This window comes from Drosophila ananassae, chromosome 3R (genome assembly GCF_017639315.1).
Source record: "Drosophila ananassae strain 14024-0371.13 chromosome 3R, ASM1763931v2, whole genome shotgun sequence".
Lineage (NCBI taxonomy): Eukaryota > Metazoa > Arthropoda > Insecta > Diptera > Drosophilidae > Drosophila > Drosophila ananassae.
In genome coordinates, this window is record NC_057930.1 from 19,788,453 (window position 1) to 19,803,886 (window position 15,434).

General features: G+C 40.6%; 1 protein-coding gene across 5 annotated transcripts in view; it reads left to right on the top strand.

The window, feature by feature from the left end:
* Positions 1–15,434, top strand: part of LOC6497261 (protein sickie) — a 155,476-nt gene that overhangs the window by 45,935 nt on the left and 94,107 nt on the right. For 2 of the 5 annotated variants that reach the window (XM_044716266.1, XM_044716268.1), the window contains exon 3: positions 13,335–13,505. In XM_044716266.1, the coding sequence (XP_044572201.1) occupies positions 13,335–13,505 (171 nt within the window). Of the gene's footprint in view, positions 1–5,779; positions 6,029–11,663; positions 11,953–13,334; positions 13,506–15,434 lie in introns of those variants that run through there. The other 3 variants (XR_006507438.1, XM_014906113.3, XM_044716267.1) reach the window with 3 other exon arrangements.

Sequence of the window (15,434 nt, forward strand, 5' to 3'; positions counted from 1 at the left end):
AACAAACTTTCATTTTAATGAGAAACTTTTGTTTGGACCGCACTCCCTTGTGCAGGATATGGTTTCCTTCATGTTTGCAGTTCCCCGAAAGATGCAAATTTTCGGAACTCGGTTTGAACTTTCAAAACTGAATTTGAAAGGTTACAGAGCTTGGGTTCTTAACTGGAATTTGAAGGGTTTCTTATGCCGAGGTCCTAACTAGTATTTAAAAGGTCATGGAGCTGCGTTTTCAAATGCGAGTTGGAGTGTTTCTGAAAGGTTAATTTTCTAGTTCTACGAATTCCAGGAAACTTGCAAAGCAGCCAAAGGTGAAATTTATGGGGTCTCCGGCAGTAACTCCTTTCAATGCAAACATTAAATTTATTTATTTGGGGTGTTAGAAATAAACTCTGGCCATTATCGATGGGATTTTGCACCCTTAACTGTGAGTGGAAGAGCTTTGCCCTGACTGATTTGTAGCTTTGGCCTGTCAGGCACTGAAACCGACAAGGATCTCTTTAAGGTGGCGAATAACTGAAAGATTTGTGCTAAGCCCGAAAGTAGGCAATACCTCTTGCGGGCCTAAAAGCCCTGGCCAAAAGGATTTGCAATTTGTCTGCCCTCTGGAATATATTCAACAATTTGTGAACAGAAATACTTTTCTTGCCCTGACCCATGAGCAAAAAATATTAGCATAAATGTCCCAGCTTGAGGGCATGGCCCCGAATCTCTAGGCAGGTTAAAAATTCTAGAAATGTAAATAAAATCAACTGCGGAAGCCCAGCAACTGCTCCGAAAAAAGGACAATGGCAGGAAAAATATCATTCTGAAAAGCTTGACAGCCACTTACACATGTCAAATGCAACAACAGCAAAGTGGATAAGACGAAAAAGAGGAGAAAAAATACACAAAGAAAAGGGATAACGAGTAAAACGGATATTAGAGTATTAGACAGGATGCTGGGTGACATGGTTGCTCCCCCCGGGTGCCACCATTCCATGACATCCTTTCCCGAGTGCTTGCCAGATGGTCAGTGGGCAAAGTTCCTCACTTTTTGTTGCCTCTATTTCTATTTCTTTTTTTTTTTTTGGCCAACCAAAGGAATTTTTCTGGTATTAACTACACTTGAAGGGTAAAATGAAGCCACGAATCTCTTGGATAATGCAAGGAATTTCCTAATATTTACCAAACCAGAGCTGGAAGGTTAAAGGGAATGTGAAATATTTTAAGCTTCGCCTCCTAATTGCTGTTGATATTTTGGCCTAAAGCCATGGGCCACGTTGGTAACCTAATCTGTTCGCGCTAATTAGCTTTTTGTGTTCATTTTCATATTTAAATGAACTTTAATTGGGTTTCCTCATTATAATTCTAATTTACGTCGTCTTTTCTTTCGTTTCAGGTAAGCCGATTTCGCGATTTTGTTTGTTCCACGTGGTAAGTGGATTAGCACTTGGAAGTTTGCATTATTAAAATATAATTATTCCCGAGTGTCTGATCGAATTTGGGTAACTCAATTATTATTGGCATCTGAAGAAATTACTTAAAGTTGTGAAAGGTAAAGGAAAAGTTAAGTAAGCTCTTTAAGGTACAGACTTTACGTAAATTATAAATATTTAAACTTTTAAGCCCTCTCCAGTATGTAAGCCATTAAAATAGCATCCCTCGTTAGCCCGTCTGTAACCTCCGCCCAATAATAATCTCGATTTCATCACTTGCATCCGATTAACCGACATTGTAATCCCCATCATGCACCTGAGCTACAAGCCGCTTTCGAGGCTCTTTGTGAACTGAACATTACCCGCTCATTAAGCTCCACTGGCGTTCTCATTAAATTTATACACAATTAATTGACTTTATGACCAGACATGGCCACGAAAGCCGAAGGCAAACGCCTCCTGCAGTGCCCTCCGTCAGTGGCTCGTAGGATGCCATTCCACCGTTCTACCCTAGTTAGCGCATCATAAAAAAGCTTGCAAATATTTCCCTCCATAAACACTGGCATATAGAGAGGCGTTCGGGTGTATGGACATATTACAGTTCCCATGCTCACGCATCAGGGCTTAAATAATAAAGCCAGCTGCCTCAGACGCGTGCTTCATGTTCATAATTATGTGACATCCGACGAGTTGCCACATGAAAGTTTAAAAATACAGAGAGTAAAAAGGAAAAGACAGGGCAAAATTAACAAAAAATTTATGATAGTTTGCTTTCAATATATGGAAGAGAAAGTACCTAGTAAAGGGAATATTATCTTTTAAAATATAAAACAAATAGTGGAATAAAAATAGGGCCTTACTTACTTGATTTGTAGGCTTTAACGTCTTTAAATAGGTCTTAATAGTATAGTGATGGAATAGAATGGAGTTTGAACTAGTTAAATTTCCTAAAAGAGAAGGCTTAAAACTTTCGTATACCTTTTTGGTTTTAATTTTTAGTTAATACTTTATCTTCTACTATTAATCTCGATTCAAAAGATATCCCAGATAACTTAATACACCCATTATCTTCCAAATTAATGGGTATTTTGAGAACCGACCTGCCAGAAACTGTCAACACATCGGTCCGTGTCTGGCAACAATGTTGCCAAGCAACATGCAAATGTTCTTCGATGGCCGTAAAGTTGGGATGGGAAAATTGTGAGGGGGTCTGAGGGCTATGGGTCCAAGGGGCCAAGGGAACAGAGTGCATGGCTTTTACTTGTTCTTGTCCTCCTTCTTTATGTTTTATTGATGTTCTCGGAATGGTTTAATATGCTATAATAATGTGTGATTTGTGGTTTATTCGTAATTTACGATGCCAACCCAAAAAGGGTGAGTAGTTCTTAAAGAGGCTTTAAATCGACGGACGGCCCATAAACTAGTTTCGCAACGAACCATTTGGAAATCTCAGGGTGTTACGTTTAAATTCATTATTTTATGATTATGGCGGAAAACCTAGTGACAAAATTAATTATAGTTCGTTGTCACAACTTTGTAAGCCCTTCTAGTTATGAAAAATTATGAAATTGTAACAACTCCTAATGAGTTACCATAAATTATGGTGCCGTGAACTCAGCTGCTGGAAAATCCCCCTCACACGTCACAGTGACTTTTTTTCCGCTTTTCTTCCTTCCGCATGTGATCAGTCAAAAGTTTTTCCAACTCCGTACATTTATTTTTGTCTGATGCTCACGCACGCGCTGTTTTCTCTAATAACGAAGGAAGTTGCCCCAGACGTTGCAGTATTGCAATTAATTATGAGGCACGTTGACAGTTTTTTTCCATTTTTTTTTTGGTTTTGAGGCAGTTCACATCTTGCCGCTATTTTTTTCGTATTTTATAATTTATTTTTAGGAGCGAGTTTCCCTATTTTGACTTCGACATTTGGCGGCGTTGAACTTGACGCAATTCATTTTGTCAAAGATGCAGCGCCAGAGGCCACAGACACGCCTAGTTGGGACTGTGGCACATGTTCTGCCTGCTGCCTGCTGCCCCTCCCAGGCTGCTGTTACTTGTGTTATTTCTATAAATACATAAAGCAAAAAGAACATGCACCTTATCTGCCTCTGGGGAATACCTAGCCATTGACTCAGAGCCCATATATTTTTCAAGCAAATAACTTAATAAAATATGTGCCTGTTTTTAAAGTTGAGATAGAGTCTAATATTATTGAAGTTCAAATGAAACTATTTTCAAGGCTTTTCCTAAATCCTTATATTTTCCATTCAACTTTTCGGACCTTGAAATCTCTATAGCCCAACTAATTTGTTTCTAAAGCAGTCTGCCCATTCTAAAGTTTGTTGACTTTCCCCTCAAATATCGGTCCCTGTTTGCTGTTATTGGAAGAATTTTGGTTTTGAAGTGGCTCTTGTCATCGTCCTATAAATAGCCGACTCCTCTGATGCCCCAAAATGCGACTTGCCGCGCCTTTTGTTTGCCTTTTGTGTTAATTAACATGAGTAGTTTACTTAATTAGGCGTAAACTCTTTGACTTCTCACTTTTTGTTTATGTCTGCATGTGCGTGCTGGAGAATCGGAGTTGCGACCATAGGTTCTTAACTTGCCACACTTTAAGGCCGATAGATGACGCCGTTTTCACGCCACATTAACGGCAATTAGTCTTCATCAGTGCCATGGCCAAGAGCAGGGCCAGGAGCAAGCGAAAAATTTGTTGTATTGACTTTGGCCGCAGAAAAACACTGGAATACTTGCCAAACCAAAAAGGGAAATTTGCACACAACAACTAACAAGATGGAGTACAACCAGGCACTTTGGAGGGGCCACTTAGTTGCCATGTTGTTGGGACCCCAGGAGTTCCTGGATCCATCCCCCCGAACCCTCCTCAATCCATGGAGTCAGGAGTCCAGAGTCCGGAGTTCCTGCTCCCGGGTCCCGACTCCCGGTTCCGTGTTGCGGTTCAATGTCGTGTGCTTCATCCTAGACGGCTCTCGTTGTTGTGGCTCGATGCTTGTCAACTGGCAAAATTGTTTGTAAAAATAGCGTGTGGCAGTGGCATAAACTTGGCTAAGGGGGCACGTTGGGGGCTAAACGAGTGGACACGCTGCATATATTTAGATATTGTTGATGCATTGTCTGGGCTCAGTGGCGCTGACTGGAGGGGGTCCTTGCTGCTTGACAATTGCTTTTGATGCAGACGAAGTGCTGTCAAGGTGGCAACAATGAGGGGAATGGGTGCAATATAGTCTCTGCAGTCACGAGTGGCTCCCCATTAAATGGAACCCATCGATAAACTTCAGGCTGGGTTAATCAGAAGTGGTCTGGCTGCGGGATGTTGTCAAGTGGAGGTTGTTGTTGTTAAAGCTAAACTATTCATTCTAAGCGGAGATGAAAAACTGTATTCTTTAACTAATAGGTTTAATTTAATATCCCCTCCACTCAGCAGTGACTTTGCATGGTTTAGGGTCTGACACAAAAAAAGGAAAACTGTTGCATGACTGGCACTCAACTTGTAGTTTTTCATACTAATGGTTACAACGCTAATTTTCCACCAGCTTGACAGTTGACTAAACATAAAATTAAATGCGGATGTTTAAGTTGGGAAACTTTTAAAGTGCTTCTGCTTGAGAAAAGGGAAGAAAGGAGCTAGAGTCCTTTTGTGACTTTCCGTCTTGACTCTCACGTCCTGGCTTTTGTCCGCCCTATCAATTTACCGTTCGAAACATCCCCAGAAAGTATGCAAAAGGATTTTTTTTCCTTTTTATATATATTTTGTGTTTTTTCTCCGTTTTTTGTTTTTTGTTTAACCATTTGCCTGAGTCAACATGTTGTTGCAAGGTCTGTTGTTGTAAAATGTAAATTAATTTCGACTTGACTTATTTGCATTGGCTGCCACCTTTTGCCGCAACCCTAGTCCTGCCACTGAAACAGAAAACTTTCCATCTTGAGTGATATTGTATTACAGGAACTTTGCCTCCTTGAAGCTCACATAGAAAAAGAAGTACACTTTTCCCTGGTTTTCCTGGCTCATGAATATTTTCATTTCATTGTTTCGAGCTGCTGCATTCGGCTGCTTTTCCTTTACTCACTTTTAGTCCAAAATCTAATTGTTTATTTTGTAATTTAAATTCAAGATTCGGCCTGAGTGTGAGTAATTGAATATTGGGTGAGTGTGCTCGGATTTTTCTATGATCGCTTAATCCGGCCGGCAGAAACATTTCCGTTTTACAAGAATTTATTTTCGTATGTTTCGAGGCGATGTTGCCGGCAAGCTCGAAAATGTTGCTGGCATTTTACCAAAAATAGACTTTCCCCAACACCGAGAGGGGCAAGATGTTCTCTATATCTCTATATATCTCCCCGATTCTCTCAGTTCGTTGGAGATCGCGTCGGACTTCGGTCGGGAAAAGTTTTTCGCTCCGTCCGGAATTGGATTGAAAAGCGTGTCTAGAGTTTTCCCCCGTTTTTTGGCCTCTATCTAATGAATTAATTGCCCCATCTTGCGCATTTCGTTTCGTCTCGTTTTTTGTTTTAAACGCATTTCTTGAAAATAGTGCACCAAATGGTTTAATCAAGTGAAATTTATGTGCTCCGGAAAATGCAGTTAATTAAGTGTAAATAAAAAAAGAGTTCACTTACCAGTCGCCGGCTGCATAGGCGGGGGTGGAAAATGCATCTTTCCCGCCCTTTCATCAAGAGGAAATTATCGAATACAATTTATGTTCGGTTAAATGATAATGCGACCAATAATAAATCATTTTATGGATGGCCCGAGTGTTTTTCTTTTTTATCAAATTAACAAACAGTTTAATTGAATTTCCCATAAAATGAAAAATGGGCGGTCAGTGCTGTGGTTAATAAAGTTCCTCTCATTAATAGTTTTAAGCCACCGCGGATGTCAATTAATAAAACAGATTGGCCTCTTGAAAATAGTTTGAAATATTCTACCGAACAATAGATTCAAATCATTTAAATAAATAAAGTGAGAGTGCAAAAAAGAATGGCAAATTTGGTGGTTTTCATTTTTTTAAACTCATTATTCAATCGAAAACCCAATTATTTTTATTTTTCATGGGGCCTTGACTAAAGCCCTGGCAAAATGGCACATTACAGGCTCCAGTTAACTGGGTTGGGAGCACGAAACCCTTTCACCCTCACACCGATGAAGCCATTAGGCAACAATTTTCTTTTAACCCACTCCCAAAGTCCTTTCATACTTCCGAGTCCTTTGATTTCTCTCCTGCCAAGCTGCTTTAAATTCGATCGTAAAAACAAGCTGTTAAAAAGGAGGCGCCCCCCATTCCAGCATATTTTTTTCCGTTGTTTTTGTTGCTGCCTGCGGCAAACTTTGATTGTTTTCCACCCCGAGCAACTTTTCACCTTATTGTGCCTTCATTAGGCAAGGGTTTTCTGGTGGCACGTTGCGTATGCGTAATATAATCCCGGAGCTTCTTGAAGGTGTTTGGTGCGAGTACATCCCCCACCTCCTTGACGTCAATTGCAGGTGACTCATGGCTGTTAACTTGGCCCGGGCACGCCATCCATCCCGGCCTTAACAGCTGTTAACACGGCCCTGCCATTCGTGTGGCATAATAATAAGCAGTTAAGCCCATTTCTGTCCCCCAATCCACATTTTAGAGGTAATTAAATTAACGCGAAAAACTTTTTCTTTTCTTATTGTTTTTTTTTTGTTGGCTCGGTTTGGTTAGAAGGCGCCAACAATGTGCTCTGGCATAATTAATTGAAAACATAATTAAAAAGGTTTTTTTTATCCCTGGGGCCAGGCAAGTGCAACTTATGGGTCAGCATTTTGGGCCATTATGAAATTGAATTTTTGGGGTACTTCTTTGGTCTATTTTTAGGCACCTCCTGAATATCGATTTAGGGTCAGCTGAGGGGCGGGCGCAATTGCTCTGAAATATTTTATACTCGAAGCTGGTGGGTTGTCAAAACACTCACGTGTCACTCACACTCGTTCGGGCCAAACAACACACATCTGTGCCCAATTGCCCGTATAGCCATTGACTTTGCCGCAGATGCCGGCTTTTAGTGCCGGCTTCGGTATCCTGTACGTCCTGTGTGTGTATCCTGCGGTCGACTGTGTGGTCATTGCGGCCTCGAGAGCTCGGCTTTCCATTCCCGCCCCGGTGGTCAACCATTCGGATTTTTCTTCGTTCTGTGCAAATTTTATGCAAAATTAGGCAGGCAACTGATGCATCAAGCAATTAGTTTAATGTCTGTATAAAGCAGCTTTCATTGGATTTTTGTTTAGGTGATAGTGTAAGTGTTATTGTGGGGGGAAATGGCCAGGAAAATGTCCTATTAATGCTAAGAGATTTTGTGTGTGAACCGATAATAGCCACAACTAAATGGGGCACTAAATGCGTTAGTTGCTAATGAGTGTTTGTTGAGATATATTACGAGTAGGATTTAGTAAAGTTCGATTTATGATTCGAGTTTATTTAAAAATTTAAAGAATAGATAATGGAGAAAATTGTGCCCCTACCTCCTCTTCAATTTCATAAAACATAATCACATTAAGAAGATAATAAAACACTTATTATTAATCAATACCAATTTCGATTTTTCATGTTATGGCCGAAGTACATTTTTTACCAATTGTCTGGCCCATAACACTTCAGCAGACAGTGAGACCTTTTTGGGGATAACGCCCTCCCAACCAGAACCAGAAACCCCCCGTGCATCGCTAATTTCGGCACTTAGCTTTCCCGCAGCTGGGAACTCCCCGTCAAACACTAAGGACTAAGGGCTAAGGACCTTATCCAATTGCCATAAAAGTGCCGCCAGCACTTTACCACAGTCGCGGAGGGCAGGAAAAAGTTTGGCCAACTTGTCGGATGTGGGATGATAAATATTTTTTATACATTTCATTTTTTCAGTTCTCTGTTTTATTTTTTGTGTGTAAAAGTTGTTCCTTTATTTTTGGCATCTTTTAGTTTTGTTGATTCGTTTTCGAGCCAACTGGGTCATATACATTTTTGATGAGTTGTCATTATTAAAAGCAAGAACCCCCCCGGCAGGAAGGAATATATATTTTATTTCTGTGACAGTTGGCAGGCTAGAATTTCAGTCTCTACTTTTACTTTTCACTTTTTTCTGTCATATTGTTGTTTTCTAGCCATCAGCAAAAATGTTTATTCCCTACCCAGTCACCCGGAGACTTTTATTATTTATTTGGACATGCCTTTGCAACTTTTGTTTCTCGTAATTTGTTTTGCCTTGAGTCTTGCTCGTCTAGTTCTTGTGGCTAATAAAAGAATTGAGGCAACTGAGCTGTCCATTAATTGTGACACGAATTGTTATCAATTAATGAATGAATGAAAAGCCAAAATAGAGAGCTCCAACAGAGCGAGTGCTTCACTTTCCGAGTTCTTTCCGGCCTGCGTGGGTGGTGGAAATTGGCCATAATCATTTCTGGTCTATTTTATTCACTCGACACACCTACGCAAATGGCTTTCATTGTGTGGACAAGGGTTTAGTTTATTGGCCTTTATGTAAGATAAAAAAAATTATGGGAAACGTGTCAATGGAACGAGAAAGAAACCATTTAGCTGGAATTGATATACTGAAATATATTAAAGAATAAAGCTTTAAAGTTCTTAGCTTCTGAATCAAAAACTTTTTAATTAAAGGTTTTATTGTCGTTTAAAGGAAGGTCTTTAAAGCATTTATTTCATCTGATAATCGCTTAAAGACACTTTTATGACTTTTTTATTTGCTTGACCTCTCCCAAATGATGTCATATTTCAAGCACTCACTCCCCCATCTTGGCTGTGTCAACAAACTTGGCTTTGATATGAAACTCAGTTGATTGGGCACATCAGCACATTGGTCCAATCAGTTCACTTCCCTTCAATGACTACCATATTCCCAGCCCCTCTACCAATCGCTTCTGCCCAGGAAAATCAAAGTCGCCGGCCAAAAGGTGTCCGAGATTGTTTTGACATTACTTTCAAATGTCAATCGCCTGTGATTTGATTTCTTCTTTGAGGCTGTCATCGACTTTGCCAAATTGAGTTTCAGGTGGAAGTGGGTGCTGGCAGGGAGGTGGGCACTCTGCCGGGTCAAATGTGATAAAAGTAGATAATACAATCCAATTTAATGAGGTTAGACTGTGAATGGGGCGAGTGGGGAGTCCAAAGTCATATCTTGGGGTAGATTTTCTCCCCCAGACCCCAAGGCAGAGTGCACCAGGGGTGGCAAATAGGGATTTGGGGGCTCCATTTTCAAAGGGACTGACAACAGGTTGTCATTGGTTTCCAATGAGCCTATCGATTTGGCTGGGACGACAAATTCGAGATGCTTAATATTGAATGCCCATTTACACAACGTTTCATGGCATTAAGGTCGTTGGAATAATGCTTTGTTAGGAAGTTTCTTTCAGGCTTCTATTGTTTTTTGACATTTGAGTGCCAACTCTTCAGTTTTGTGAGCCTGTTTTTATGAAACGCACTGTTTTCCGTAAATTATTTTCCAATCCAGCTTTTGTTCAAATCCTTCTCTGTGCTTACACACCTGACTTCATTTTGGGAAAGCCTTAAAGCAGCTTAAAGCGCCTGCTAACTGCCAGATAAAATAAATACACAAAGGGCCTCGGGACACACGTCGTTGGAGTTATTTAACAGCCAGCAGACAACATTTACAAACGTTCGATTTAACATAAATTTGACGCCACTTCCCTGCCACAAGCCCTGCCTCCTGCCCGTGCCAAATGCCGCATGCCCCGCCTGCGGTCGGTGCTGGCTGTTTCTGCTGCTGTCATGCAAATTCCAATAAACTAAAGTACCAAAGTAGCGACTTTTTTGATAAAGAACAGACCGCGCAGCGAAAGCGACAGCAACCCCTCGAGGGCGGTTACATTTTTGTATTTCATTTTTTTTCCTCTCACTTTTCTGACAAGCTATAAAATTTTTATCAGCATTACTTTTATTTTGACATCTCAGTGACATTTCGCAGAAAGTAACGCAAAGTACTCGAGGCCAAAGTTCAACCACTTCCCCCCAACTTGCAACCCTCCCCCAGAAGAGCTTCACACACTCGATAAGAACAGAGCGCCTTCGCAATGGGGCGTGGCCTTCCTTTGAGGTTTCTGGCTGCTTTTTCATTTCGTAAATGGCTGTTTGACCTTTTTCATACTCCAACGAAATTGATTTCCTGGACGATTTGTCAACCCCTTTTTGGCCCAAACTAAAATTTATCAGGCCAACAAAATTGCTTGGCCTACACAAATCTGAATTGCCGCTGACAAGGGTGTCAGTCCCAATTATGCATAAGTCCACCCCCTTTGTATTTTGGGGGCTTTGGCAGAGAACTGGGGTCCCAGAACCCATTTCCTGTCCAGGACCAACCTGTTGTTGATGGCGGTCCCGGCACTGCCTCTGTCGGTGGCACTTTCATTTTCAATTAGTTTGTCCAAGTGGGCGTGTGATTTTCAACACGCTTCTTAAAAAAAAACAAGTATAATAAAGCAGAAATGAATAGGGTTGGATATTCTTAACGAATTTTGAATACTCATTAATTAAGTAAGTCTATTAATTTAGATAACTTTTAGTTAACTATTTTTGAAGAAACTAAGAAGGGCTTTGCAGAAAATCCCTTTGAATTTAATCCTTTTATTGTGCCCTGATTTTGTTACATATATTTTTATTTTAAAACCCCTTTAAACTAAAGCAAAGTAAAAATAAACTTAAAACCAATATCCTGAAATATTCATAAAGATTTTCCATTAAGACTTCATTTAAAATGTATGACTAACATACAGTAGAAAGTACACAACACACCCGTGAAATTTCTAATATTAACGAGTACAACCTGAAGATGCGAAGTGTTTTTGAAAAGGGTGAAAGTAAGGACCTTGCCTAATGTTTTTTATTATTATTATTATTGCCGAGTCCTGGGTCCTTTCTGGGCCCGCTGATAAGCCTTAATGTGTTTGGCGCGCGGTGTTTCAATAAAACTTTATCATAATTGACATTTTAATGGGGCTGGCAGAAAAATAAAAACACATTTTATCCGCAAAGACTACAGCAGACATCCTTGCCGGCAAGTGTTGAAAGTAATTTTATATTTATGAAACGGTTTGGTTTTTGTGAAAGTAAAGGGCGTTGAAAGGACTCTCCTCGTAAATTGTACTGCGGCTGAAAGGTGCATAATGTGTGATAAGTACGGAGGAATAATGGATGAGTTGGGTTGCCTATTCCCAATGCCACTAAACGCCTTTATTTTTAGACGGATCTGCATTGTTTTTACACGATGCCAACTTAAAGAATGAAATAGAAATTATTGAATTGTTGAAAAAATAAAACTGAAAGCCCGTTTTCCATTCCGTTTGATGAATGACTTTGTAAAAATTCAAACAAAATGTGTGAAAAAGAGTGAAAATAAAATATTCATCAGCTCCATCAATCAGTGAACCTTTCCAGCCAACAAAGGGCAAATAAAAATGCTGGCTCGCTGTGTGAGCTACCAAGGATCCTGCGATAATATCAACGGCATCCTGACGCGTGACTATGCAAAGGTTCGTATAAAATATCAAGAAACAAGACTACTAATGAAACTAAATTAATTAGTCGATCGAAAATGGTAACGTTCTCTGCTCAATATGGCAAACTAAATTGAAGTGACACTGTGGAATGGAAAATGTAGCTGCTCCATAAACAAAAGCATCGCATATCCAGACAGACTCGGACTCGTACTCGGAGGGGAGTCCGTTTTAAAAGAATGGGTGCTTGCAGTCTATGAAAGTACCATAAGCCGGAGTTGCCACAGTTGCCAGTGACAGTGACATTCGCCCGGCTATTTTCCACTAACAAGTTTTCAGTTTATTGTGGAAAATCCAATGCCAAAGCCAAACCGAAAGCCAAAGCCAAATCCCGAGCCTAAAGCAAAAAAGTCTGGGGGAAAGTTGCATAAGAGAGCTCAAAGTCCTGGGCCAAGTCCATTGTTGTTCGCTGTTATGTGTGTGTGTTTGTGTCTGGGCCCTTTGAGATGTAAAGCTGGCTCGTAACTTGGCCGTGGCAACAAATGGAATATGGCTAAACAGTCGGAGACCAGAACACAGAACACATGGACAATAATAGAATGGGAGCTAGACAAACAGAAGTCGCTTGAATGGCAGAAGGCTGGCAAAAGATAGCAAAAGTACAATGCAAGATATTTTTATTGCCAAGCAAGGCGAACATAAAATGTGTCGCATGCATATGCAGGAGGACAGGACAGCGGTCGGGAGGGGGCTGCCACATTAGGATTACTACTGGCAGGGGTTATAATAAAACTATATAAGGATGTGGCCAACGATGTGAGGGCAGCCAAAGTCTGCAAAGCTAATAAAGCCTCGGCCAAAAAACAACATGTGTCCATGACAAAGTTCAAATACTCTAAAGATTAGGTTACATAAAGTTGGAGGAAGTTTTACAGGCTAAGAAAAAAGGAGTCTACACAAGGTGGTTTAAATAAAAATAATATAGAATTCTTTCCCAGTCCTCTGTAATAATTATATTTAAGAAATCAACATTTTCCAGACAGACATGAGATAAAAACTTGAAGGACATCCCGAAAAGTAAGAGGGCTTGAATAGATAGCAAAGGATAAGGCCAGAGAGACTGCCAAACAAATATAAAAAGGATTTTTCGTTTTGGCCAAAATGTTGCACAGATTTTCTTAACGACTTCCAAAGGGCTCTTTGGGAAAACTGTCTTCAATTTTAATTTGTTTGCCCAACGCCTGGTGGTGCATATGTTGCTGCTCCTAGGATGGCTAATGATTTCCTGATAACCAAATTGTGTAAAAGATTGCAACTTTTGCTGTGCATCGCAACTGGGTTCTTAATTACGGCCTGAATGGCCCATTAGGCACTCGTTCAGCCAACATTTAAATTCATATATTTTGATTACTTTTCAGATCTACACGGACTGGGCCAACTACTACTTGGAACGTGCCAAATCAAAAAGGAAAGTCACAGACCTCTCGGCCGACTGTCGGGATGGCCTCCTACTGGCGGAAGTCATCGAGGCGGTTACCACCTTCAAGGTGCCCGATCTGGTCAAGAAGCCAAAGAGTCAACAGCAAATGGTGAGTAGAATACTTTTATTCTGTACTCTTGAAGTTCTTCAATCCCAACAAGATGAGTAATTTAAATTAAAGTAAAGGGAAATCTCCCATTAGGCAGTGACTAGCTGAAATCCTTCTGGCATTTTCGCATTTTATCCTTGAAAACGTGAAAAAATCTAAGCGTTAATTACTTCACCCAAAAGCTCCATGAGTCAGTCTCCTTTTTTCGCTTTTATTGTTTTTGTACACGACAAATAGAGAAGTCGGGAAAAAAATGGGAAAAACAGTGCAAAGGCGGCTAAAGCCCGGACCATTATACGGCATATGCAAATGCAGGATTCAGGAGGCACAACGTGGAAATATTCACCCACTCACACACACACACACACACACGTTCGCGTGTGGTGTGGATTTGAAAGGTAGATCCGTCATTGGGCTGTTGGCCGCACCACCACGGTACCACGGCAGCAGCGTACCACGGGGCGTATGACAAACTTTTTCATCCGTGCTGCGGCGGCTCGGAATTCAGTTACGAGTTGGAAAATGATGATTTCCGCCGCACTAAGCAATCTGGCAGCAGGTGGCAACGTCTCTGATTGAATTGGAATGACGATGATGATTTTGGGAAACAGCAGCGGTTGCTGCACTTCACTGCATTTATGAAATTAAAATTAAAACTGCAAACTTCTCGCCGTGTTTCGAAAAAGGATTTCTCCCAAGTCGATTTTCTGTGCTATTTTTTTCCTTTTACTTTATTTTTTTTCGTCTGGTACGTGAGATGATTGCCCAAAATGCTTTCGCTAGGCTCTTTCGCGCTTAGAACCAAAAAGGCTCCCCAAGGTTCTTGCCACTTCTGCCGTGGCATATATCCTTTTTTATTTTTTTTTTGGTTAGCTTTGAATCTGCGGCAAGTTCATTGCCGATATATAAACAGAACAGTGAACAGCGAACTGCGAACTGGGAACTGTGAGAAAGCAAAGACAGAGGCGACTAAAAGCGGGTCCATGAAATAAAAATTTATTTCAACTTTGTCAGTTTTTGGTTAGTTGACGTTTTGCATATTAAATAGCCAAGAGGGACTGCCCGAAAGAGACGGGGCTAGGCCCAACAAGTGAGATGGCAATAGACAAAGTCTTTGAGAAAATGATAAGCTCAGCTAAACGTGCGCCGTTGTGGCACGTGATGCAGCAAATAAAAACGAAACGAAAAACCAAAAACGTGAAAAAAATAGCTGACAAATTGCCAACAGCGAACTTGCCTCCAAAAGTGGGCGTGTCTGCGTCGCGTTGACGTATGTGACATGGGCGCCAAATTGGGTTTATTCGAGTTGAAGAAGCTCCGGAGCCACCATCCAGTGCAGAGCAATGCATTTCCACATTTTTCTATATATATCATTGACGAGCTGGTGCCTGTTCTAACAAACTCAATTTGCCAATTTGGCTGACAAATATAGACGGGAAAAATAAAGCCAAAATTAGTTGGTAGCATGCGAGATGATAGTGATTGTAGGAGGTAGCGAGGTGGATAGCTAGGAGGAAACTGTAGTTGCATATTTATGCTTCTATGAATGGAAAAAGACCTGAACTGGAGTAGAGGCACTCAAATATGTATTTAGGAGCTAAAATGAAAATTAAACATCTATGTTTGCTGGGAAAATACAATTTCGGAAAATCTGCTCACCTTTCAATAAATTTAAATTCGATTTTCTGGGAAAAGTACTGGCTTTTTCAGTGCTATGAACCCATTAAATGACCTTTAAGTTTAAGTATTCCAGGCTCATAGATCTGAGTCCTTGTGGTCCCATCCTGCACACATATCCTGACTCATAACAATGGCCATATTCTTTCTCTTTCGATCTCTGGCTTCGTGTTTTCCATTTCAAAGCAAGCAAACAAAGGCATTTGGAAAATTTTCCCATTTACAGGGCGGTGCTTTTTGTTGCAAGCCGGA